This window comes from Trichoplusia ni, chromosome 26, assembly GCF_003590095.1.
Source record: "Trichoplusia ni isolate ovarian cell line Hi5 chromosome 26, tn1, whole genome shotgun sequence".
NCBI lineage: Eukaryota > Metazoa > Arthropoda > Insecta > Lepidoptera > Noctuidae > Trichoplusia > Trichoplusia ni.
Genome location: NC_039503.1, coordinates 2,643,968 through 2,669,015, shown reverse-complemented (window position 1 = coordinate 2,669,015; position 25,048 = coordinate 2,643,968). Strand labels below are relative to the sequence as shown.

At 37.6% G+C, this 25,048-nt stretch overlaps 1 protein-coding gene across 1 annotated transcript in view; it reads right to left on the bottom strand.

Annotated features, from left to right (window-relative positions):
* Positions 1-23,604, bottom strand: part of LOC113505633 (glutamate receptor ionotropic, kainate 2) — a 31,500-nt gene extending 7,896 nt beyond the window's left edge. The window contains exons 1-10 of the mRNA XM_026888436.1: positions 23,387-23,604; positions 8,721-8,830; positions 8,164-8,325; positions 6,172-6,306; positions 5,118-5,240; positions 3,973-4,139; positions 3,573-3,626; positions 2,255-2,416; positions 1,309-1,452; positions 525-737 (exon numbers count right to left, since the gene is read on the bottom strand). Coding sequence (XP_026744237.1) covers positions 525-737; positions 1,309-1,452; positions 2,255-2,416; positions 3,573-3,626; positions 3,973-4,139; positions 5,118-5,240; positions 6,172-6,306; positions 8,164-8,325; positions 8,721-8,793 — 1,233 coding nt within the window. The 5' untranslated portion in view covers positions 8,794-8,830; positions 23,387-23,604. The remainder of the gene's footprint in view (positions 1-524; positions 738-1,308; positions 1,453-2,254; positions 2,417-3,572; positions 3,627-3,972; positions 4,140-5,117; positions 5,241-6,171; positions 6,307-8,163; positions 8,326-8,720; positions 8,831-23,386) is intronic.
* Positions 23,605-25,048: the final 1,444 nt, after the last annotated feature.

Sequence of the window (25,048 nt, the reverse complement as noted above, 5' to 3'; positions counted from 1 at the left end):
GGGTCAGTGAGCGTGATGATGGATCCTGGATGCAGGATCATGGATGTGGGAAGCAGGATGATGGATGTGAGATGATGGGTGATTGATGGTGGGTGATGGATGTGAGACGATGGGTGGTGGATGGTGGGTGGTGGATGTGGGATGATGGATGATGGACGTAGGATAATGGATGATGAATGCAGAATGATAGAAGCAAGATTCCTATTGGATATAGGAATCTTGCTTCCATCATCATGTATACAAACTCATCTCAACAGTAACCACAGTGAGCGTGACATTAGGCGGCAGGTCCCTCGTGTAAGCCGCGGGGTCTGTTAGCAAGATGATGGATGCAGGATGCTGGATGATGGATGCAGCAAGATGAATGCTCGATGATGGATGCAAAATTACAGATGCAGGATGATGGATGCTAGTTGATAGATGATGGATGCAGAATGATAGATGCAGGACGATGGATGCAGGATTACTAAAAAACACGGACAGAGTCGCGGGCAGCAGCTAGTATCTTATACCCATAAACTCACCTCAACAGTAACGACAGTGAGCGTGACATTAGGCGGCGGGTCCCTGGTGTAGGCGGCAGGGTCGGTGAGCACGAGGCCCTCGCGCGCGCCCCAGCGGCCGGCCAGCGCGGGCCCGCCGCGCTCGCCGCCGCGCAGCCGCACCAGCTGCAGCGCCACGTCCGCGCGGACGCCCGCCCTGAAGCTGATGGGGCCCGTCAGACCGTGCGCCTGGATCTGGGGGGACATGTGGCGGGGATAGAGTGTTTTTTTATCTAAGTGAGAAATAGGTGGTTGTTGTAAGTTTCAAAGGTCTGTGTATCGGTCTGTCTTGGTTTTACTTAGCTGTTTGTCTATCAGTTTGGCTGTCTTTCTCTCTATGCCTAACTATCTTTCTGTCTGACCGTATGTCAATTTGTCTCTCTGTCTATCTGTCTTTCATTTGTCTGTCTATGTGGCTGTCTGTCTGTCTCTCCGACTATCTGTCTGACTACCTGTCTGACTATATGTGGCATCATAGCTCCCAAACTGATTAAAGCATTTGAATTTAGTTTGTTCTGTATTAACTTGATAATTTTTTATAGAACCAAATGCCAAAAATTTCAGGTTAAATTAAAAAGAATAAAAATACAGTACAGTATTAATAAATAAAATGCATCCTGGTTTTTCAAGTCAATTAAAAAAAAATTACACTCCACCCATCAATAAAAAAAAATACAGACGCATTGAGAACAACCTCTGTATTTTAGTCGGTTGGAAGAAAAAGCACTCCATCTATCATTAAAAGCAAAATTTAATTAAAACTCACCGAATTAATATTATCGTATAGCGCTTTCCCGTGGGTCCAAGGTGTATCCTTGTCACAGGAGACATTCCCGGGCCTAATGTCCTCCGTGATGGCCAGGGCTTGGGACAACACCTGGACAGCATCATATAGGAGGGCTGGTTCTGTCTGAAATTTGAAGAAATATTTTTTTAATCGACATACGCTATAAGGAATTTAATTCTTGTGTCGCGGTGGGTTTTACAAACATACAAATCTCGTGCACAAAGACACACAGACTCAGGATAAGCATTCGTGGATCACACAAATGATGCGTCAAAAAAGAAATCTTCATCCCTGCCAAGTTTAGTTGAGTCATTAACGAAATAAACGTACCGCGAACGTTACTCAATCTGTCCGTCTGTCCTTCTCTGTCTCTCAGTCCACGCGGAAAGAGTCGCGGACAAAAGTTAGTAACTAAATAAAAATAATAGATTTAAAATATCTAAAACGTTTTAAACGTCACACCATTAAAATTTCATCAAAATCGGCCCAGCTGTTTTTTATAGTTGTAAATCACATTGTCACCGGGTTTGAAGCTACCCTGAAAATTTCAGCCTGCTAGCTTATCGGGAAGTGCCTCAAAATTGAGTTGCAAAAATCCAACGACAAACAAACAAGAAAAGTGAGTGATAAAACGTGGGAGAATTTGTTTTTTTTGTTTTTGTCCCACTTATTATTTTTTTTGGATTGCGTACCACATCACATGCGTCATTCTGAACCCAAAGTAAGTTGCTGAAGCACTTGTGTTATGGAATTCAGATACAACGAAGGTACCACAAACACCCAGACCCGAGACAATGTAGAAATGTGAATTTTTACATTGACCCGACCGAGGATCGGACCCGGGACCTCAGAGTTAACGACACCTTGAAACCGGTACGTACGCTTCTCGACCACGGAGGTTGTCAGAGAGGAAGAACATGCTTACCTTAATATGTCCCCCGCTAAGTATAGAAGCTCCTATTGGATGGAACTTCTCCATAACCTGAAGGGACTCCTTCACCTTATCAGAATCCCTGTCCACTAGCCTCCATCCACTCATATTCACTCTGTTATAGTAAAAGTCTTCCATGTCGAATAGTTCAAAGTCCTGGATGAAAGGAAAAAGAAAGGTCTTTATATGAACTCAAAATGGAAAGTCATTTGTAAGGCCAACGAGACGAGATAAACAATGTAAACAAGCGGACCGTTACTGAGTTACATTGCGATAGCGAGGGATTATTATCCCTGTCCTTATCACTCGTACGCAGTTATGGCGTGAGTTGGTCGATGACAGCTGTCGTTATGTGTTTCGTGGTACAAGCAGTCAGTACGGCAGTTGTCAACATTTAGTCCGCCATGTTGTGAACAAGTTCATTCCTTCAATTTTGTCAAAATTCGAATTTTATAATAGTTTATTCAAATAAAAATGTTATGAACCCCTAAAAATTTGTTTACATTCTTTATCTCGTCTGGTAGGCCTTACTATATTCAATTTAGGTTACTAAGTAGCACTTTTTGAAGATCAGATTACATTGGACAGCACTTAGTTTCGCCCACCTATATCCGCTTCCTAAGTAAATAATAAAATAAAATAAATAATAAATAAATGTGGACAACATCACATACATTGTTCTGAACCCAAAGTAAGTTGCTGAAGCACTTGTGTTATGGAATTCAGATACAACGAAGGCACCACAAACACCCAGACCCGAGACAATGTAGAAATGTGAATTTTTACATTGACCCAACCGGGGATCGAACCCGGGACCTCAGAGCTAGTCGGTCCACGGAGGTCGTCAATGCGTTTATTATGGAAGGAAATAAATATTAAATTGTATATAGACCTGTACGCCTGCAGACAAGTTACATGTCTCCTCTCTAACGCTGACGAATCACTCAAATGTATGGAACTGACAAGTCAAAGTCACGTCACTTGTCGAAGAGGAATATTTCCGCATTTTGATAGTACCTAACTGTCGTGAGAATGATTCATTATTAAACGATGCAACGGTTTACTCATGCGTGTTTTTCGGTTTGCGATCGGGTCAGCTCATAATTAAGGACGTTTGGGTCCGAAACTAGTTGGGCGATCCCGATAAATACGCGTAGGTAAACCGTTGCATTATTTAATTGTCTTTCTTGGAATTTAATACGCATTTTGTACGTGCTGTTAATAAAATATTTTATATTGGTTTGGGACATATAACTTCCTTAGATTTATAAATTGATTTTTTTAAACAATTATTTAAATGATTTTTACTTACAAACGATGTGAACACATAATGATAGTTTTCGTTGTTCATCTGTAGTTGTAGAATCTGAAATGAATAACAATTTAAATTAAATTAGATAAAGATATTTCTTATTATCATGATGATGCAGGACAGTTTTTTTTTTAGATAGGCTATAGATATTTGACGAATAGGTAATGGATGGATATTAAATCATTTATGTATGCAAAACAAGGCAAGACGAATGTGGGATAATGGCATTTGCATATTAACAGATAGAAGATGGATTGGTGATGGGGTGACGCGTAGATGGTGGCTAGGTGATGGTTTGTGTATGTTTATATGTGTATGATAGATTTTATTTGTAAATGCTGTTGGTCTTCCAAAACAAAATAAATAAATAAATGAACGTTGTATCAAAATCATTACTCACCGCTCTGGCCAATTGCCTGACTCTCTTTGGATCCGTGTCCACTATTATATGTTCTATATTCTGAGCTTTCAGCTGAGCGAGAGAACGTCTGTACTCTTTAGCGTCGTGGCATCTGATAGCGTACATGTCGCGCCCATCCTTAGCTATGTCTAAAATGTTTAGCTCCCCTGGAAGCAATGAAAAGCACTTTAAGTGGATTTAATCTTTAAATATGGTACAAAAATTCAAAAACACATCTGCCTTTAAAATGTTGTTGCGGGGATTGAACCTGCGGTGCGTCCCACACAGTGCGTCCAAAAGTTTAGCTCCCCTGGAAGCAACACGTATATATACGAAAATAATAATATCAACATTCAAGATAAGAAACTGCCCGCAAATACTTGTGGTGAAAATATTTTGTTATAATTATTGTAATAGAGACTGATCGGGTACAGTTAAACTGCAAAGTAGTTTTGTTTAGTTATTGTTCTTCAATTTTTTTATTGTATTATTTATTCAATCATTCGTTTATTTATCCATGCATCCATTCATACAATCACTTATTCATTCATTCCCACACAGTGTAACCGGCTTAGTGACTTATACCTCTGCTCCTCTTTGGCGTTACAGTTGCTAAAAAGAGAAGAACGCAAGAAACCAACACAGCTCGGAACAAGACCATTTTTTCCCAAATTAAAGAGTCAAGTCCCCTTAACCCAGCCCATATTCGTCCACTGCTGGACATAGGCCTCCCCAATAGCACGCCATCGAGATCTATCTTCGGCTGCTCGCATCCAGTTCCTGCCATCTTCCGCAGATCTTTACTTCACCGTGCTTGAGGATGTCCTACTCTACGTTTGCCGAGACGTAATAATCTAATTTTGTATTAATTAAATAAATATAAATGCGGAAAACATCACATACATTGTTCTGAACTCAAAGTAAGTTGCTAAAGCACTTGTGTTATGGAATTCAGATACAACGAAGGTACCACAAACACCCAGACCCGAGACAATGTAGAAATGTGAATTTTTACATTGACCCGACCGGGGATCGGACCCGGGACCTCAGAGCTAGCGACACCTTGAAACCGGTGCGTACGCCACTCGACCACGGAGGATTTGAACTGGCCATGTAATAAAGCTATGTTATAAGCAAGATCTCACCATATCCGTAGTCTTCATATATGACTCCCATTCTGGTCCAGTTGAGAAAACTGAGAAACTCTGTGAATGCCTTCGTGATGATATCCCGTGGAGGGTACAGGTTTATTGTGAACGAGTGATTCCCTGGAAATAACAAATCTGACTTTTAATCATCATCAGCCTTATTTACAATTTTACAGAGTTAAATATTTACAGTACAATTATTTGCTATATACAAGAAAAATCATAAACAATAATTAAATCAATGCATCAAAAAATTCATCGGCATTGCTGCCGGCTGGGAGTGTGCCCAAAAGGCTGGCAGCATTGCCACGTTGAATGGCAATGCTAATTCTCTGAGCGAGGTAAAAGCCAGCCTTTGGGTCACGAGAAGTGTCAACGAGACGCTTTGCTAGGTCTTTAAAAAGCGTTTTGGCACTCGGCTCCCAAAAGTTTCAACCCCAAACGGCTCAAAGAAGTAACTACCAACTAGATGACCATATTTGCGCAGTTTGAGGTTTTCGGCAGCCGCGGCAGCAGAGCCAGCGCAGCTCGAATCAGCCTTATTAAATGATGCAACGGTTTAATCACGCGTATTAATCAGTGCAACTTCGCCGCGTCAGCTCATGATTAACTGATAACTTGATTAATGACTCTGGTTGGGTCCGAAACTAGTCGGGCTACCCCGATAAATACGGGTGAGTAAACCGTTACATCATTTCATTTTGAATCAGTCTCACTATAGATCCTATAAAAACATCAGCCTTAATTAACCCGCTGAGCATAGGCCTTTACTTGTTGATGTCATTCTAATCTGTCCTTTGCAGTTACAATTTTAACAAATTTTTAACAGAATATATCATAAAGAAAAAAATAGTATTATTTCTTAAAAAAAAATCTGTAATATTCCCTGTGTCGCGGGTGGTGTATTTCACAAACATTCAAGTCACATGCACAAAGACACCCAGACTCAGGACATGCATTCGTGGATCACACAAATGCTTGTCCTACGTGGGATGGAACACCAACAAATCGTGAAGCAATCCTAGCATTAGAAGTTTTTCTGATTACTTACTATTATCATGTACATAAGGTCCAACGGTTAAGTGTGGTGCGTGCAAACCCGAGCACATGTGGTCTAGAGTGTTGCCCAACAGTGGGCCCACGCCACTGAATAACGCTACCGCCCCTGACTGGATCTGTGCACACGCTGAAAGATAAAGAAAATCAGAAATGTTAATTTAATGTATTGCTAATCAATAAAGGCTAAGTTCAAAAAATCTTCTACTCTTTTCTTTATATATAGTATAAATGAATTGTTGTTCATTATTCTCGCTAAAACTCAAGAGCGGCTGAACCGATTTGGCTTATTTTACAAAAATCCAGGTCCAGGAAAGGTTTAAGCGGGAAACAATTTTGGAAAAGTTGCAAAAAAAATGGGTTGTTTTCTGCATGGGTTTTAGCGACTGTTAGGTGGTACGTTGTTCGCCCGGACAGTAAGTGTTTTATAAATATAAATATGTTCTATGAATTAGCAATGTTATAGATACCTAATAGGTATATTATATTTTGCCAAAAACTGACTGACAAAGTAGGAACCAAACTCAAGCAAAACAACTTGGAACCCAGGCTTTCCTCACTCTATTTTCTCAAACTGTTTATCAGTGCTGCCATAGAATCTACACTTCTATACTTGTATATCTATATCTATACCTATATACTAATATATAAAGCTGAAGACTTTGTTTGTTTTAACGCGCTAATCTCAGGAACTACTGAACTTGAATAGACCTTTCATCGAGGAAGGCTTTAGGCTCTAAATCATCACGTTGCGACTAATAGGAGCGAAGATACAAAGGAAAATGTGAAAAAAACAGGGCAGGTATAAATCATAACTTATATCTTCTACCCACGGGGACGAAGTCGCGGGTAACAGCTAGTAATTAATACAGTACGTACAACTTTTTAAAGCCATATTGCATTCGCTACAATCGAGCTTGTTCTCAATCCTCTGTTCGCGCACCTACCATATTCACAATTAAATCCATTTCAGCTGCAAACGATCAAGACACTTATGTGCAACAAAAACTTTCATCATTTAAAATTTTACCCAAAAATTTTCAGGCATTTTGAAACCGGCAAAAATTCACTGAAAACTCAAATGCAATATGAAATTCAGTATTTGTATTTCGCTTTCATTTTTTGCTCCTGTAGAGTCCTTATGGGGAACAATACAATTGCATTTGCGGCAGCCATTTTGAGTCCACAAGCGACGGTTGAGAAGTGTTTTAAATTGCGGCTTGAAGCTGAATTTTTTATGGCACATTACGTATTGCAGGTGAATATACTTTTGACAGGCATATTTAAGGACGAAATAAATAATAGATTTAAAACATTTATAACCCACGTTTTAAATGTTAGCTGCATCTGCGACACACGACGCCCATGCTTTTTTTATAGATACCATGCACTAAGGTATTAAATACTTGTGTAGTTGGCGAATTCACAAACACTAAATTCTCATACATAAGACACCCAGACTTTTTACAAACATTATTGGATCTCACGAACGCAAGTCGGAGGTCGTGTGTTCGATTCTCATCGTGATGAGCACGATCTTTTCTGTGTCTGGGTGTAATTTATCTATATTATGTATGTATTTAGAAATATATAAGTATGTTTATCAGTTGTCTAGTACTCATAATACAAGCTTTGCGTAGCTTGAGACTAGATGGCGTTGTGTGAAAGTTATGGAATCTATACTCTATTACTAATATATAAAGCTGAAGAGTTTGTTTGTTTGTTTGAACGCGCTAATCTCAGGAACTGCCGGTTTACATTTTTTAGTGTTGAATAGACCATTCATCGAGGAAGGCTTTAGGCTATATACCATCAAGCTGCGACTAATAGGAGCGAAGATACAATGGAAAATGTGGAAAAAACAGGGATAATTATTCATCTTCGAGGGCTTTCGTTCAAAAATTCCTAACTTTTATCTTCTAACCACGCGGACGAGGTCGCGGGCAACAGCTAGTATTATATAATCATTATACAACAGACTACCAACCTTTTTTATAAGTCTTAAACGTGTCCCTCGCCGAGGTGTACTGGATATCATAGACAAGTGTACTATTGGGCAAAAGACTCCTCTCTTTATTGATCCTGTAGACAGCGTATTTGAAGGCCAATTCTGTGCTCCCCCCTCTCGCGTCTTCCGTGAACACTGCCCCTGGAAAAGATTCATGAGGTTAAGCAACTGAAATCGAGGTTTGGATTTGGATGGGTGTCCTGTAATTTCAGAAATAACTTTTGCTGATTATAATTATGGTTGGGGGAAGCGTGACGTCCCAATTTACTGCGTAGAGAGGCATTACACGCCAAGAAAAAGTTATTTTTTGTTTTCCGATGCAGTCATCATGGACACCCACTTCCTCGGAGGAGGAACCGGATAGTGTCAGACTCTTACTGACCAAACAGACTCCTGTATTTAGTCGGTAGGCAGTAATTTTTAGTAATTCAACACGCACCGTCCACAATTTCTCCAAGCTTGACTCTATTACAAGTCCGTAAAAGTTACATTCAGATCAGTCAGAAGTCACTTGGCCTAAAACCCTCGTAACTCACCAATCTTAACGACAGGAGACAGAGCGGCGACCGCATTCAGCATGAGCACGATCCAGCGCCAGCATCGCCTCATCGTGCCTCATCATCAGCCCTTCACCAGTCTTCACCACCTGGAGACAGGCGAACATCATCATCAGTACAATATCCTTGGGTCAATCGTTTACTCTTTTTTCTTTTAACTCTATTTAAAAAACGACTCCCGCAATAAGGAATTTAATCCTTGTGTCGCTGGGGCTTTAACAAACATTCAAATCACTTGCACATCAAACAAATTGAAAAAAATATTTTTGTGTTGAATAAACCATTCATGGAGGAAGGTTTTAGGCTATATACCATCACGCTGCGACTAATAAGAGCGAAGATACAATAGGAAATGTGAAAAAAATCAAGGCAGATATAAATCATAACTTATATCTTCCCACCACGCGGATGAAGTCGCGGGCAACAGCTAGATGGTCACCCATCCACGGACCGACCGTATCAAGCGCAGCAAAGACGTTTATTACAATCTTAGTTTGTAATATATTTCACTGCCTACGTACATTTGCACAAGTGTGATGACAACATGAAATCTCCATAGAGCGTACCCAGCGAATAAAGCGTCAACGGAACGCCTATGGCACTGTTATTAACAGAGCGAGCTGTATTACGAGTGTTTTACACACTGCTTTGAAGGATGACAAGCCAAAAGTGAAGCAACGAGAACTATAATAACGAAACGGTGGAGGAGAACAAGATTAAATCCTATTAATATTATAAACGCGAAAGTTTGTATGTTAATCTGTCACGCAAAAACCGCTGAACCGATTTAGACGATACTTGGTATACTGATAGTTTATAACCAGGATTTCTTTATCCCGATTTTATCATCATGTGGGATCATTTTCGATTTGCAGCAAACTGCAAAGTTAGCTAAAAATATTAAAACTACCGACAAAAAACAATGCTAAGAACTGTCTTGATTAAGTCATCAAAGTTATATTCCAGTGCGCGTTCATTTGAGTCCCCACTCGAGTATATGTCCAAATATTAAGTTAATCTTTCCCATTTCAAATCCCCACATTTTTTTCATAATAGACGCATTATATGCATAACTTAGGCAATAGCTCTACACATTACTAATTAGATAAAAAGTATGTCAAACCTAAAAGAAATAAAGAATATTATTGTTCAATATCACCTACGTTAGAATACCAAAAAACTTGTTTACCCAAATCCGTGTATATCCGAAAAAAAACAATGCTATATTTTCCGCAAATGCAAAAAAGATGTTTTAATATTAAATTCAGCTGTTCAACATATCCACTCGTATGTCAGATCAAAATCGAGGGTAGAACTTGCATATTTTCACGCGCCGACGCCACAGCCCGCCACAACGCCAGATTAATATTTATATCCCTCCAAACGGCAATAATAACTCGGAAACCTTGTTTACTGTATAATAATGCGTTGTAGCTCGGTCTGTCTGCTGTGGGACAGTTACAGGGTCGTGTTATTAAGTTTTGGTAATGGCGCACAACGTGGGACTCACAAGAACTAATGACCTATAGCCCTAGATAATGTTACATTGCATTAGAATAGAGAAAATGTATTAAAAGCATCAAATGCAAGTGAAGTGACTTAGTTTAGTAAATTCAATAGATTTAAGATCTAAGGTCAACTGTAAGATGGTAACGTTATGATAGAAGAAAGTTGTCTACAGGCTCTAAAGCGACCATGAACAATGTATTGTATATGTATATCGTCTATAAGAGACGCCTGCAGTGGGACAGTTACAGACTGGTGTTATTAACAGCTTCGATACTGGCGCCCAACGTGGGACTCATAAACGTGACCCTCGATCTTTTGAATAAAAGGCCTGCTGTGTTATGAACAGATTTTTGTAATGAATGTAATGAAACTCTGAACTTCACATGCCTTTTCGGTAACGCCAGCAGAGGAATAGCTCGTTTTTATATCAGAGGGCTGCAGTCTATGTTCATCAAAATTGAATTACATTTTATGAATTGTACGTGTCAGTTAACCACTGCTGTGAATAAATACACTCTTCGTGACTGTGCTAACAATCTCTACTAATATTATAAATGCGAAAGTAACTCTGTCTGTCTGTCTGCTACGCTTTCACGTCTAAACCACTGAACGGTTTTTAATGAAATTTGGTACAGAGATAGAATTGACCTTAATAAGGAACATAGGATAGTTTTTATCCCGGATTTTTGAAGAGTTCTCTTGCAAACGCGATATAGCCGACCTCGACGCGGGCGATGCCGCGGGTGAAAAACTAGTGGAGAAATAAAAACAATTTAATCAAAATTGTATTTTAGAGTTCTGTACATAAAGGTTTCCCTGTCTATCCACCTGTCTGTCTGTCAGAAGATTATATTTTACGTATTGTTGTAGCTAGACAGTTGAAAGTTTCACATACGCAGTTCTGATGCTGTTATGGCAAAAAACATGGAGGTTAAACAAGTGTCAAGGTCTAGGATGGGTGATCAACTTCAGAATTTTCTTTTGCGAATTGGATTTTTTAACCATACGGCGGTATATTCACAATACAACATATACATCATAATACAATACAATTATATCGATAGATTTGAAACGAATTATTTTTTAAAACCTATAAGTTTTTCTGCCATCTTTCTTGCATGTCTGTATCGAATAACTGATCATAATCTTTACAAATACTTTATTTTTTATTCATTTTAAGAAACAATTTCTCTAAGGAATTTAATCCTCAGATATCAGTCAGCGTATAAGTTTAGCGAAGGTCAGTCCAATTCGAATTCAGTCTGAAGGCACTTCCCTCTTATCCTATGCTCAGTGGATAGCACTGTTAAATTAAGTTTAAATTTTTTTGTTACAATTTCGTTTAAACCGAACCAATTAATTACGTTTATCCGTATGGACGTTGAATTTTAACAGGTATTTGAGTTTCCGGCCTGCCGCTGGCAAAAATACGAATTTGGATTCTATCGGCTTTAGAATTAGGTTCATTTTAATACTACAGTGTTTTTAAATGAAATTTTGACCAGTTCCAATCACGCTAATTTAGTTGAATAACAGTATTTTTTGTTAAATATATTTCGTGATGTGGATTATATTTTTTGTGTCATCAACCTGCAGTGATTTAGCCTGGTGATAAAATCCGAATTCTTTTCATGCATGCCAGGTAATTATTCCTGGACATGATTGGAATTAATTAAGAAATTAGGTAACACTTTTTAAAAGCCTTTTGCCTGCGTCGGAAATCAAACCTTGGTCATGCAAGTCTATCGAAGCCAAAGGCAACCACGACTCCTTTATCTTCAAGTTAATATAACCTCAAATTATACCATCAAATTTCGTTTTCAAATTAGTTTTACTTTCAAAATTAACGCATCGTAACTTTTCATTTCAATATTGGCTGATTTAAATACACAGAGAAACTTCAGTTTTCCATTAAACAAGAACATTCCTGGAGCTATTAAGTAAGGATAATACAAAGTGGTTTCTTAGGTTCTCGCGAATGTTAGACATTGAAATGAAACTACTTTTGCGGATTTCATCGCGGTTTAATTTTAGATTTTAGATCTTGACGTTTCGACACCTTTGCTGGTATCGTGGTCACGGGCAGACATATATCTCAAATTTCGTTTGGAGTGAAAATTTACCATCCTTGAATTATTCTCTAAGAAGAAATGAACTTCAATTCTCCGATAAAGATTGAGACCTTACGAAAATGTGGTGTACCACTAACTTTTCCCGCTTTTACGCCGACATGGAATCAAACTACAAATAATTTGGTTTTGCTTTCTATTTGACAGAATATCAACTACCTCCGTGCCAAATTTTATTAAACTCGTCATTTACCAGTAACCACACCAACAATTGTTAATGAAAACAGTTTTTTTTGTCATTGTACTTATTTGAAGTTACCCTTGTTCCAAAATTTTATTTATACCTCTTCTTCCATACCTTTCTACCTGACGTCATCTCTTTACAGCCATAAAAATAACGTTCAAAAAGTCTTAGTGCTTGTTAAACACGTTAAAGGAATCTTCAAGATTCTTTCACTTTTATTTTTCTAATTTGTTCGGTTCAGGATATTGGATTTCCTTAACCGGATGATATGATTAATGGTGTTCAGGTCTTGGATTCTATCTAGGAATAAATTGTTAAGAATCTGCTTCTACGTGAGTGTTATTTGAAGACCTGCTGGCTCAGCGGTTGAATGATTGGATTCGTTCGCAGACGGTTATCGGATCGAAACCAGTTTTGTAAAGTGATCAAAAATGTATGCTTGCTGTTATTTTAACCAAAACGCAGGGGTCAGTGCAAGACGAGTTCGCGATACTACATAATATTCCGTATGTATTCCTTGGGCTCGTAACCCTAGAGTCTACCAACAGCTATGAGCCATTCCTACAGTCGGCAGCATTAATATAAAACTCTGTAGAAAGAAAATAGAGTGCGTGTAAACAGTCAACATAACGGACGTCATACGTCGCCAAGCCTGGAGAGCGACGCGGTCAGCATAGTATGCACTGACTCAGCCAGTACGGGAGCACGTACGATGCCAATGCAGACAGCAGACCCCCCCCCCCCGCGCCACCGGCGACGCCAGCCCCGCAGCCGCTCAAGGCGCGAGCGCGACGCTACGCAGCGAGATGCGCGGCCGCTGTCGTCCGTTCGACTCGCGATCCCGCCGCGTCTGCTCATGATTAAGGACTCCGGTTGGGTCCGAAACTTGTCGGGCTACCCCGATAAATACGCGTGAGTAAACCGTTACATCATTTAATAATAGCGGACTTCCTTTGCATTGTCAGACGACAATGCATTGGAGATAAGTAGCTCTCCAGTCCAGTTGCCTAAAATAATTTTAAACCAAAAACTTAGGATTAAATTCCTAAGAACTACGTTCATGACTATCTATACTATACTAATATTATTGCTAGAGGAGCTCGTGGCTGTGCTATAACCGCATAAGTGATTCGATCACAGGTTAAGCTATGCTTGACGCGGTTGGTCCATAGATGGGTGACCATCTTTGTCATAGCGAGTTCCTCCGTGTTTCGGAAGGCACGTTAAATTGTGGGTCCCGGCTGTTATTCCTACATCTTTGACAGTCTTTACAGGTAGTCAAAGGCTTGTCAGCCAGTCTAACCAAGGGGTGTCGTGTTGCCCAGGTAACTGGGTTGAGGAGGTCAGATAGGCAGGACTAATATTATTGCGTTTGTAGAAATGAGACAACATTATCAATGTATTGCGCTCTCTCCCTCATACATCAGCAATAATAGCTTTAGGAGCTGATGTGATACCCTCAGCTCTCCAAACAGCTGTGAACCCGATCTTACTAAAGCATCGTTAATGAATACGCTGAACTCGTTGTGTATCGCAGACTAGTAAAGAGAGATCGAATCAAAGATGAGCGGTGTGTCACTAATTTGCAACACAAAGACACGTTTTTAGGGTACCGTAAGCTTAAGGTTCAAACGGGACTCGATTATTAAGGCTTCTTAGTTTATCTGTGCATTTGTCATGGGTGTATTTGAAGTGTTGTCAATACAGTTGCAAATTGTGATGATATATGATGATATATAGTAGTTCTTGAAATAAATACTTAAGTCAAGGTCGAGGTTAAGTAACATATGTTGCGGCTTTAAATTTGATAGGTGATAATTTATTTTGTAATTTTTTCTCCCCTATTAGTACAAAATTATTACGTTCACATTTTAGATCTGTTATATGTATGGGCTGGTCACGTCTGTTGTATGCCAAACAACCGATGGGCAAAAATTACCACCGAATGGTCCGTGACACAAAACCGACGTCAGCGAGGCAGACCCAGACGGAGATGGCGGGATGACCTGGATTCGTTCTTACCGAACTGGTCACTCGCGGCGCTTGAGAGAGACAAGTGGAAGAAGAGGACTTTGCCCAGCAGTGGGACATTCCAAGCTAGTAATAATATAATATGTATGCATGTTTTCGATATAACAACAATTACTTAACATAAAAATTGAGTTTAAGCAAAGATATTTACAGTAAAACATTTGATAGATGAAATGTAATTTTTGAAAATTCAGTTTTCTTCAACATATTTGTACGGAACTCTTAGTATTACGAGTCCGTCTCCCACTTAACCGCTTTTGAATGTCATTGGGGTGGAAAATTGTGATCTATAGCGAGTTATCAACCTGTGAAATAACAGTTGAATGCTCCTGACAATTACTCGCGTGGGTTCAGTGAATCATTTTCGGATTTAGTTTTGTGATATGGGGTTGTAGATCAATTAGGGCACTGAATTGAAATGGGGCTATTATGTATCTAAAAAGTAATTGAACTCATCATCAGCCTAGCCTTCTCTCATCTATGTTGGTGTCGGCTTCCAGTCTAACCGGATTCAGCTAAGTACTAGTGTTTTACAAGGAGCGACTGCCTATCTAACCTCCGTATTACGAGTATATATAATACTAGCTGTCCCAGCGAAACAGTCGTAGATCACAGTAGAAACAAAATATTAGGGGTGGACAACCCTTATCACTTAGGGTTATTAAAAATAGATAGTAGCCGATTCTCAGACCTACTGAATACGCAAATAAAATTCGGTAGATATCGGTAAAGCCGTTTCGGAGGAGTAGGGATGATGAATTATTTTTTTTCAGTGTCCGTCTTTTAGTTTTTTGTATAATAATGGATAGTTTTTTTTTAATTTGTCCCGCAAACATAAATTGGCCAAATTACAGTGAATGAAACTTACGCGTGACGTCACGATTGAGTATAAATTTTACTCTATCGTTACGTCACAAGCCCCCTCTCCTAAACTTTAAAGCAGTTAATCTTTGTCAATTCTAGGTTTTCTGAAAAAGGAAAAAATACGTGTCTCATACTTTTAAATTATCTAACTGAGGGACTAATGAGATTTTTCTCAAAGTCAGCATTTTTTTATTATAGATTCCTAGCGGAGACTCTATGCATGGATTTATAAGTACGAGGCGCAGGTTTGATCTAAACTTATACATGACATAGTCTTTTATCCGACTTTGTATAAGGACGTTGGTTAGTTTTTGCAGTCGATAGCCGAGATCCAAGCGGGCGAAACCGCGAGCAACAACTAGCCGAATATAAAAGCTTGGTTCACTTTTCCTGTAATTTTATAAGCTTATATTTTATTTGCAATGTAGAAAAATATTCAAGTCACATGACAACCAGGCTTTTTTTTATGAACATTGTCGCTTAGCGACAATATCATTCAAAAAATTACATGGAGCTTAAAACTACGACACATAAATAAATATAAAATAAAACAACTAACTACGACCTAACACCTTATTCAATATCTTATAAAGAATTTTGGCCTTCGGAGAACGGGAAAGTATAAAAATACAATTAACATAACCCACACTGCAACCAAAGGTATTTCGCCTATAGACTTCGCCCCGGACATATTCCACGTAGATGCGTTGCACATCCTCTACTGTGCCACAGTCGGGACAGTTGCGCGACAAGACCTTTTTCATTAGAACCAGACTCGGAACAAGCATTCTTGGATCACGCAAACGCACGTCCTAATCTAGAATACGTCACTCGTGGTAGCCTCAATCACTCGGCTATCCGTGTTCACGTCAGTCTCACTGCCCTCAACGAAAACATTAAAGCAGCTCGATTTAAAATGACGCATATAAAGTCTACCGATAAACTATCACGTAATATTATCGAACTAGACTAAGCATTTGAGTCAGCTGTTTTACTAAAAACTAAGGCCGGGGCACGACCACAATTAGTTCAATAAAAATAGAGTAACATTATACAACAGTTGTACGGCTTCCAGTCGAAATAGGGGAAACGCGGAAGGCGCGGTAATTGAAGACTAGGAAACATGTTTAAAGGGAATTCGGTCGGAGAGATTGCAACGTGACAATGCTGCCAGCTATCAGAGAATATTTTCCACTGGAGATATGCGAGGATGCGTAGCGAGGGATGTGTTTGTAAAGAACCATTAGAATCGCTTCATATACCTCGCTTCAGTCAGCACAGCTCTGGTGGAAACGACTCAGCGGACATCCTAGAACGACTCATCGCACATCTTTGGTAGAATCGTAGCCTTACAGGGCTGAAAATAAGTTCTTACTGTTTCGACACCTGACGTAAAGTAAGGTGTATCTCTCTGTAGCATCATAGCTCTCGAACGGATTGGTCTATTTCAATTTAGTTCGTAAAACGATATTAAACTTAAAGTAAATACAAAATAAACAATAAGTATACATAATCTACAGACCGTCAAAATAAATATCTTGAACCCTGCCAAAGTCGGGATACGTGGCCAAAAGGCTGGCTGCATTGCCACGTTGTAAGACAATGCTAATTCTTTGAGCAATTTAGTTCCGTTTATATTAAGGGTAAATAATATATATATTCTTAGATATGTTTGATAAAAATCGGTTCAGCTGTTTAGAAGTTGTGGGGTATGAAATTGGGTAAGAATAAACGAATGTCTGTAAGTATGCTTAAGTCTCACTCAAATGAAAGGTCACTGAAATATAATAATTGATGACTTAATTAAGAGAGCCTCTTAGTTTCGTTTGATGAGATAATTGGTAATAGGAAAATGAGATATGAGAATACGATTGCCATGAGAAAGTATTATATCACAGTCTTTGCAATTCTGCTAAAGATGATTGGTCATGTGTATTACTGTCGAATTTGTGTTATTCAATTTATTTTGATGCTCTGTTAATAGTTTATTATAATCTATACTCTATTACTAATTATTATTTTATTACTAACTATGTTAGCTGTTGCCCGCGGCTTCGTCCCCGTGGGTAGAAGATATAAGTTATGATTTATACCTGCCCTGTTTTTTTCACATTTTCCATTGTACCTATCATCTCTCCTATAAGTCGCAGCGTGATGGTTTATAGCCTAAAGCATTCCTCGATGAATGTTCTATTCAAAACAGAAAGAATTTTTCAATTTGGACCAGTAATTCCTGAGATTAGCGCGTTCAAACAAACAAACGCTTCAGATTTATACATTAGTATAGATATATAAAGCTGAAGAGTTTGATTGATTGTTTGAACGCGCTAATCTCAGGAACTACTGGTTATTTTTTTTTTTGTGTTAAAGAGACCATTCACCGAGGAAGGTTTTGGGCTACGTACCATCATGCTGCAACTAATAGAAGCGAAGATAGAATGGAAAATGTGGAAAAAATAGGGCAGGTATAAAACATAACTTATATCTTCTTACCACGCGGACGAAGTCGCGGGCAACAGCTAGTAACTTATATCTTCCAACCACGCAGACGCAGTCGCGGACAACAGCTAGTATCTAATAAAACGAATTAATTCTTAAGATAAGACCTACAACTAATTTAAATATTCTTAGCCGTAATTTCTCTCACCAACCTATCTCAATTTTCCTGCCTAATATGTCTTTCTTTTAAGGCAATTTTCTTATTATTCAAGCCTATAAATATACCCCGCTTGGGTTCCTAAAATTCTGAATCCTATTGATTTATAAGAATAGCTCCCAAAAGTAATAAACTTGAATATATTTGAATTTCAATACAGCCGTGGACTTAGAAGCGCCTTATTCTGCAGCACAATGCTTCGTGACGTCAGCGTTGAGAAGACGCCATGATAGAAACCCTAGATAATTTGGAATAATAATTTGAATAAATAGATTTAAAGAATCTACCACGTTTTTAAATGTCACTCTATTAAATTTTTATCAAAATCCGTCCAGTCGTTTAAATAGTTGTAAATTACATTGTCATCGGGCGTGAAGCTGCCCTGGAAATTTCAGCCTGCTAGCTTATCGGGAAGTGCCTCAAAATTGAGATACAAAAATCCAACCGGAACGACAAACAAACATGAAATTGAGTGTTTAAAAACGTGGGAATAACACCAGTCTATTTAACTCCCACCGCCTGCCCGTATAGGGAAGGTTTGAGCATTGATCACCACGCTTGCTCATTGCGATTTTAGGTTCCAATATTTGTAATCCAGATTTCCTCACCATATTTTCCTTGACCGTTTGTCAGTGGTGACTTCGAATAATTAAGAAAGCCCTAAATTTGACAAAGTCACATACTTACGCACTTTGCCTGATGCAGCGTTCAGCGTGACGCGGCATTCAGCGTGATGGTATACACGGCTAGAGTCTATACAGTTATTATCGCAACGGCAATATATTGCCAGAGTTCTGAATATCTTTCTTTGCATTCTGAATGTGTTCAATGTCTTCAATTTTCTGCCGGTCGGGAATTTTCTATTTTATTCTAGTGGCAGATTTTTTTGGGCAATGAATATACGTACAAAAGTGGTGACAGGTGGTCATTATAAAATAATGTGTGAGAAAAATACAAAAATTGTAATTTTTATGGAAAGTAAATTTGTAACTGACGAAATCAATCTTCAATATCGATAACATTGTTTTAAAAATCAAAATAAAAATACAACTGATATAAACTTGATAAATTTATGGGATGAATAATATGGCCAATAAATACTAGAAATTTCGTTAGTTCATAAACAAAGTTTAATATAATGCGAATTAGCATAGAAAGAGGCGATATTCCATTATTTTGACAGGTAATAGAAAATACAGTCGAAATAAACATACCGTGAAGTATTCATAAATTATAAACTAAAAATATTGAACTTTTATGAGAACTGTAAAATCATGGCAGTGTAAATTATTGCCGAGTTAAACGGGAAAATCTCTAGAATTTAACGGCTTCAGTCGTAAACTTTAGAAACTGGAAAATATGGAACTAACCTTTATTCATTCTTATTATAAACTAACTGAATGTCGTGGCTTTGCTTGCTTTCTCACATAGCAGACATACAGGCATCTCTTAAAGTTTCTATAGTAACTATCGTGAGACCGATTCAATATTAAATGATGTAACGGTTTACTCACGCGTATTTATCGGGGTAGCCCGACTAGTTTCGGACGCAACCGCAGTCCTTAATCATGAGCTGACGCGGCGGGATCGCGTGAGTAAACCGTTGCATCATTTAATAATGTGTCAAATTGATACAGTTAATAAAGCAAGACAGTGCTATATTTGGTATAGAGCGGCAATTTACCTGCAACTTTTATCGTATCTTGACTGCACGGATCCTAGTATAGGTCATCTCGATAAAGAGTGAAGTCTTGTGGATTCAATTCTCAAGCAAGGCAAGCATTTGTGTGACCCACGAATGTTTGTTGGGAATCTAGGGAATCTACTTCTGACTTGAATGTTTTCCAATCAAAGCACAAGGATTAATAAACGGCGTTAGTGCGAAAATCTTCTTAAAAAAAGAACTTGAAATAATACCTTCTTAAAAAACTGCGTGACAGATAAAGGGACGGACCTCGAAATAATCTCATAAGGGTTTCCTTATTCCTTCCGGAAAACGACTAATGATTCTTGTATGCACATGAAAAAAATACTTTTGTAGGTGTTTCTCAAGTTAAAAGCCCTATGGGTGTTATAGCGTAATTATTATTATATACCAATGTCTAGCAGTAAACCTTCACTCATTAAAAGAAATCACTTGTAACCACACGTTAAAACCCGACTTTAAACTATCCTGTCATAGGCAAAAGACTTAAAAACATATAAATTATTCAGCAGGTCCTTCAAAAACGATAAATAGACAACAAAATATATTAACTACAGCTTCCTATGACCGAAATACTCGTAAAGGGTCACATAACTTTATGTGAAATGTGGTCCCTGTTTGGGCGCCAATAATAATTTTATTGTACTGCCCGCCTTTGGCAAACTGAAACAATATTTTCTCACGATATATATCTTATGAGGGTAGTATGTCTTCTTTTGGTCATGAATTTGATTTTCGGTTTTGTTAAGGGGTTCTTTTGATTGTTTTTACGCGACTGCATAAAAAAGGTGTATTGTTTTCTAGATTTAACCATTTACGTCGATTTGAATATTTGGTCCGATGGTTAGAATACTGTATCACTACGATTCGTATAAGCTATAGGCCTTGATGAGAGGTATTGCCAAGCTCAAAAGAGTAATTTAATTGTTTCTATTTGTTTTCTAAATACTTATTACTTAAGGCTTGTATTCTCGCCAGTGACGTTATGCATTTGGACGAGTGCGGGTTTGATATAGATGCAGTATTTATACGGGACGCATTTTTAAATAGTTATTATAGAAATCAGACATATTTTAAAAAAGTAACCAAACCAAATCATTTTCCTATGTATTGCAAAGCAGTAGATTTTATTCTAATGTTCTTTTATTAAAAATAAAGCAGTAAAATGGTTTTATCTCTACGAATTGGAGGTGATTTGGGGATTTTTTTACTTGTTATGTGATGCCAATAGAAAAATTATGGCCAAACCAAATTACGTATCATATCATGTAGATTACTAACTATTTTTTGTAGATATAAATTCTCTGTATATGCCGACGAAAAGCTGTTTCATATGCATCTGAAAGAGCAGCCTTAACGCTGCCCTCGAGGTTCAATTGCACCTGATTCACACTTTAATATGTCTAATCTTTCTCTTTAAAAATAAACGCATGACCTATGGCCAAATACTCACCGTAAAATGCGCTAGAGATTTGAGCATTAAATACCGCTATGAAGTTGAACAATAAAGTATCAAAAAGTCATAAAAATATTTTATGAAATTATAAAACTTGATACCATCCTTCTTTGATACGTTTTTAATTCATTTTCTTATTTTAGAATCTCTTAAACTTTATAACAGCGACGGCTACTGTTTGCCAAATGACTTGAACAATATTTCCTCAAGACTTCGGTACTGTCACTAACAAATTCTGTTTTATTCCGGACGCGTTCCACTAAGCAGGGTTTGACACTTCATGGTGAAGATTGACAGCAACAATCGTAAAAAATGTCCAACGAGGTGTGAAGGACGTCCATCACTTGCAGGTGGAGATGGAGAGGCGTTTATAAATACCTTTAAAATTGATCTGATTTTACGACTGTTTAACTAACCTCAGCAGCCATGTTGCTAGGTACCACAGTCAGAACTGTAATGACTTAATGACTGTCGAAGATCAACGTGAATAGGACGTAATGGCTTTAGGTATTTGCCGAGGCATGGAGACCCGAACACGGTCGAACTTCTTTACCATGGATTAAGTATTTCTTCACAGATAAACTCAGAGTATATATTTGGATTCATCAGACATTCAAAGCTAAGCCATCACAGACGATACTCACGTTAGTGACTGCAAGACCAAAAAAATATTTGCAGGACTTTTGATTTTTTTAAATAAAGTCCAAAAATATCAAAAATATTCTGCCCTTTTTTCTTTTTCAACATTCGGCTTTCATTCAATCAAATTTAAGATAAACGTAAATGTTAAAAACATGACTCATCTTGGCGGTTCCTACAGTTGCACCAGATCTAATGAAAACTATTCATATAATCAATCATATTTCTTGGACTTAAAGGAAACTATACGGACTTCAATTTGATTACTGCAAAACCTTTTTGCGATAAAAAAAGGGCCAAAAATTTTCGTCGTTATTATTACTAATCAGTCCCTACTCAAATCTAGCTAATAATTAAACTTCACATAACTATTATAATAGCGTTCGTGAGCCATATTAATAATTGTTTGTACGGTAAACCGCCGCGACAGCTCATGATTAAGGACTCCGGTTGGGTCCGAAACTAGTCCCGTTATCACGATAAATACGCGTGAGTAAACTACTGTCAAACAATTATAACTCTTATTACATATAGCATTAAAGACATAGATTTGTTTGCATTTGCGTTTTATTGCATTTACCCTCTTTTTACATGAATTATGTTATGTTCAGATGATATGATTTAAAATAGTTGAGGCCTATAACTATAGACGGTTTTGGCTGAATAGATTAGATACAGAATATACCAAAGTAATCGTATTTTTTTATAGTGGAATTAAAAAAAAAAATTTTGGTGTAGAAAACCGTAAAGATTAATATATATTATTTTGTACAAACATGTGTAACAGAACATATAAATGTAAATGTGGATGTAAATCAATCAAAATCAAGAGTAAAAATAAAGCAATTATAATTAGTAAATGCGAATGAGTGAAGAAATCACCAAAAAAATTAAAAAAATATACAACCAAAATACACACAAAAGCTGCGTTACATAGTATCAGGGTAAAAGGCCACCCATCCATAACCTAGTCGCGATTACCATAGCTTAACTTCAATATAGGTTAACCAGGACAACAAACAATACACTTAATTTTAAGCCTTATCTCCACACGTTAGGCCCTATTTTAACCTGTAAAAATAAAACAATATAGCAAAACACGATTTTTTTTGCATAAATAATGTGAAATACACAATAAGTTACATCGACGCGTTCTCAAAATGAGCTTGTATTCAGGCTGAATAAGTATTACCTACGTCAACATTGAAGACAAATTAAAAAAAACACTATGACAGAAAGTGAACTGTCATTATGAGCCCCTATTTTGCAAAGAGTATTTACGTTTGATGAAGTATTAACGAATTGTTATTTCATTATAATGTTATTCTTCCTTACTGTGTACAGAAAGCTACAGAAATCGTTTTAAACGTGTAAAAAACACAATGGCTTCGACACATTTCGCATACGGAAACCAAACAAAGTAATTTAGGACAGCAAGTAACGATTTGACGTAGGATATATAAAAAACCCACCATTTAAGAATCCAAGCTACTGCTTAACCAATCTGCCAACACAGACCACACAAATACACAATTAATTACACTAATCTATCCTCCATTTTAAAAACGACCACAAAAAAATATTAAAATGTCACTATTTTCGCGGGAACCGAATGCATTCCGTTTTTTTTTTGGTAATTTCACATCAGCATTCGGTATTCAGCCAAGCGACCGGTGGCTTTCGTTATGAGAAACTTACTGATTATTTCATCGCAAAGGCTATATGTACTTATGTACAGCTTAATATCATAGTTTTAAACGATTTTTAACTTTGTCAGGTTGGGTTAAAGTTTATTTTTGCGTGTGGTTCAGAATGGGGTGGGTGACATCTTCAACGCACCCCATTTCACGACTAGGGATGGGAAATCGATTTTTCTTTCGATGCTTAGCGTTCGTTTGGTGAACTCGTTGTGTTATTATTATAACGTTTGAACGAAACAGTCTTTTGAAAACAAGCGTATTTATTTTCTTTGTACCTATGTTAATTATAAAATATACAAAATTAAACGATTTTTGTTAAAGTATTGACGGATCAGTGAACCTCTAGTCTAATTAGACGAGACTAATTAGAAAAATCATGTCACTAAGATGTTTCTAGTATCAGAAAGAAGGTAACTATTAGACTTATAATGAAGGTCATATTTAAAAACAGTTATTTAATTTTGTATTCTTTTTGAAAATAATTGTAATTAAACAAAAAACTTATCGCTGTTTTTTACACGAAGAACTAGTTAATTGTTTTCGGCTATTTCAGTCACATCACTACGAGACCCCTATAATAATGTTGCCAGATTACAAAAAATATACTCCAGTAATTGTAGTGTTGCTGTATAAATTCAGGAGGCTCAAATTAAATTCATTTTATTTTATTGTTTTATCCTTAAGTTCATTGTCGTAGGCCTTTACAAACGGTACCTTTTTTTGCTAAGGTTTATTCTTTAGAATTTCGTTTTGGGTTTTAGTAATTTTAACGGTCCTCTGATAGAGAGAACGAGCATTAATCACCACGCTTGTAAGTCCCACGTTGGGCGCCATTACTGAAGCTGTTAATAACACCAGTCTGTAACTGTCCCACTGCTGGACTTATCAAGACTTTTAAGTTTTTATTAAAGTTAAAGTAATATAACATTAAAACTTTGACACAGCGCCATCTAAGCAAAGCTTGTGCAGTAAGTATCCGGCAACTGATAATTAATGTAGTTTTATAGTTTCTAAATACATGTTCATATACATGTACATATACTGTATTAAATAGCCTGTTGGTCTAGTAGTTACTGACCCTGACTATTATACCGGAGGTCGTGGGTTCGATTCCCGCCCAGGACGAATGTTGTGTGATGAGTATGATCATTTGTTCTGGTGTCTGGGTGTAATTTGTCTATAATATGTATGTATTTAGAAATATATAAGTAAGTTTATCAGTCAGTTGTCTGGTTACCATAACACAAGCTCTGCTTAGCTTGGGATCAGATAACCGTGTGTGAGTTGTCCCCGGATATAAATATATGTATATATTATATATTAATTTACATCCGGACACAGAACATAGGATCATGCTCATCATACAAAAAAAAATGTCCTGGTCGGGAATCGAACCCACGATCTTCGATATCAGTTCTACTAACCACTAGACCA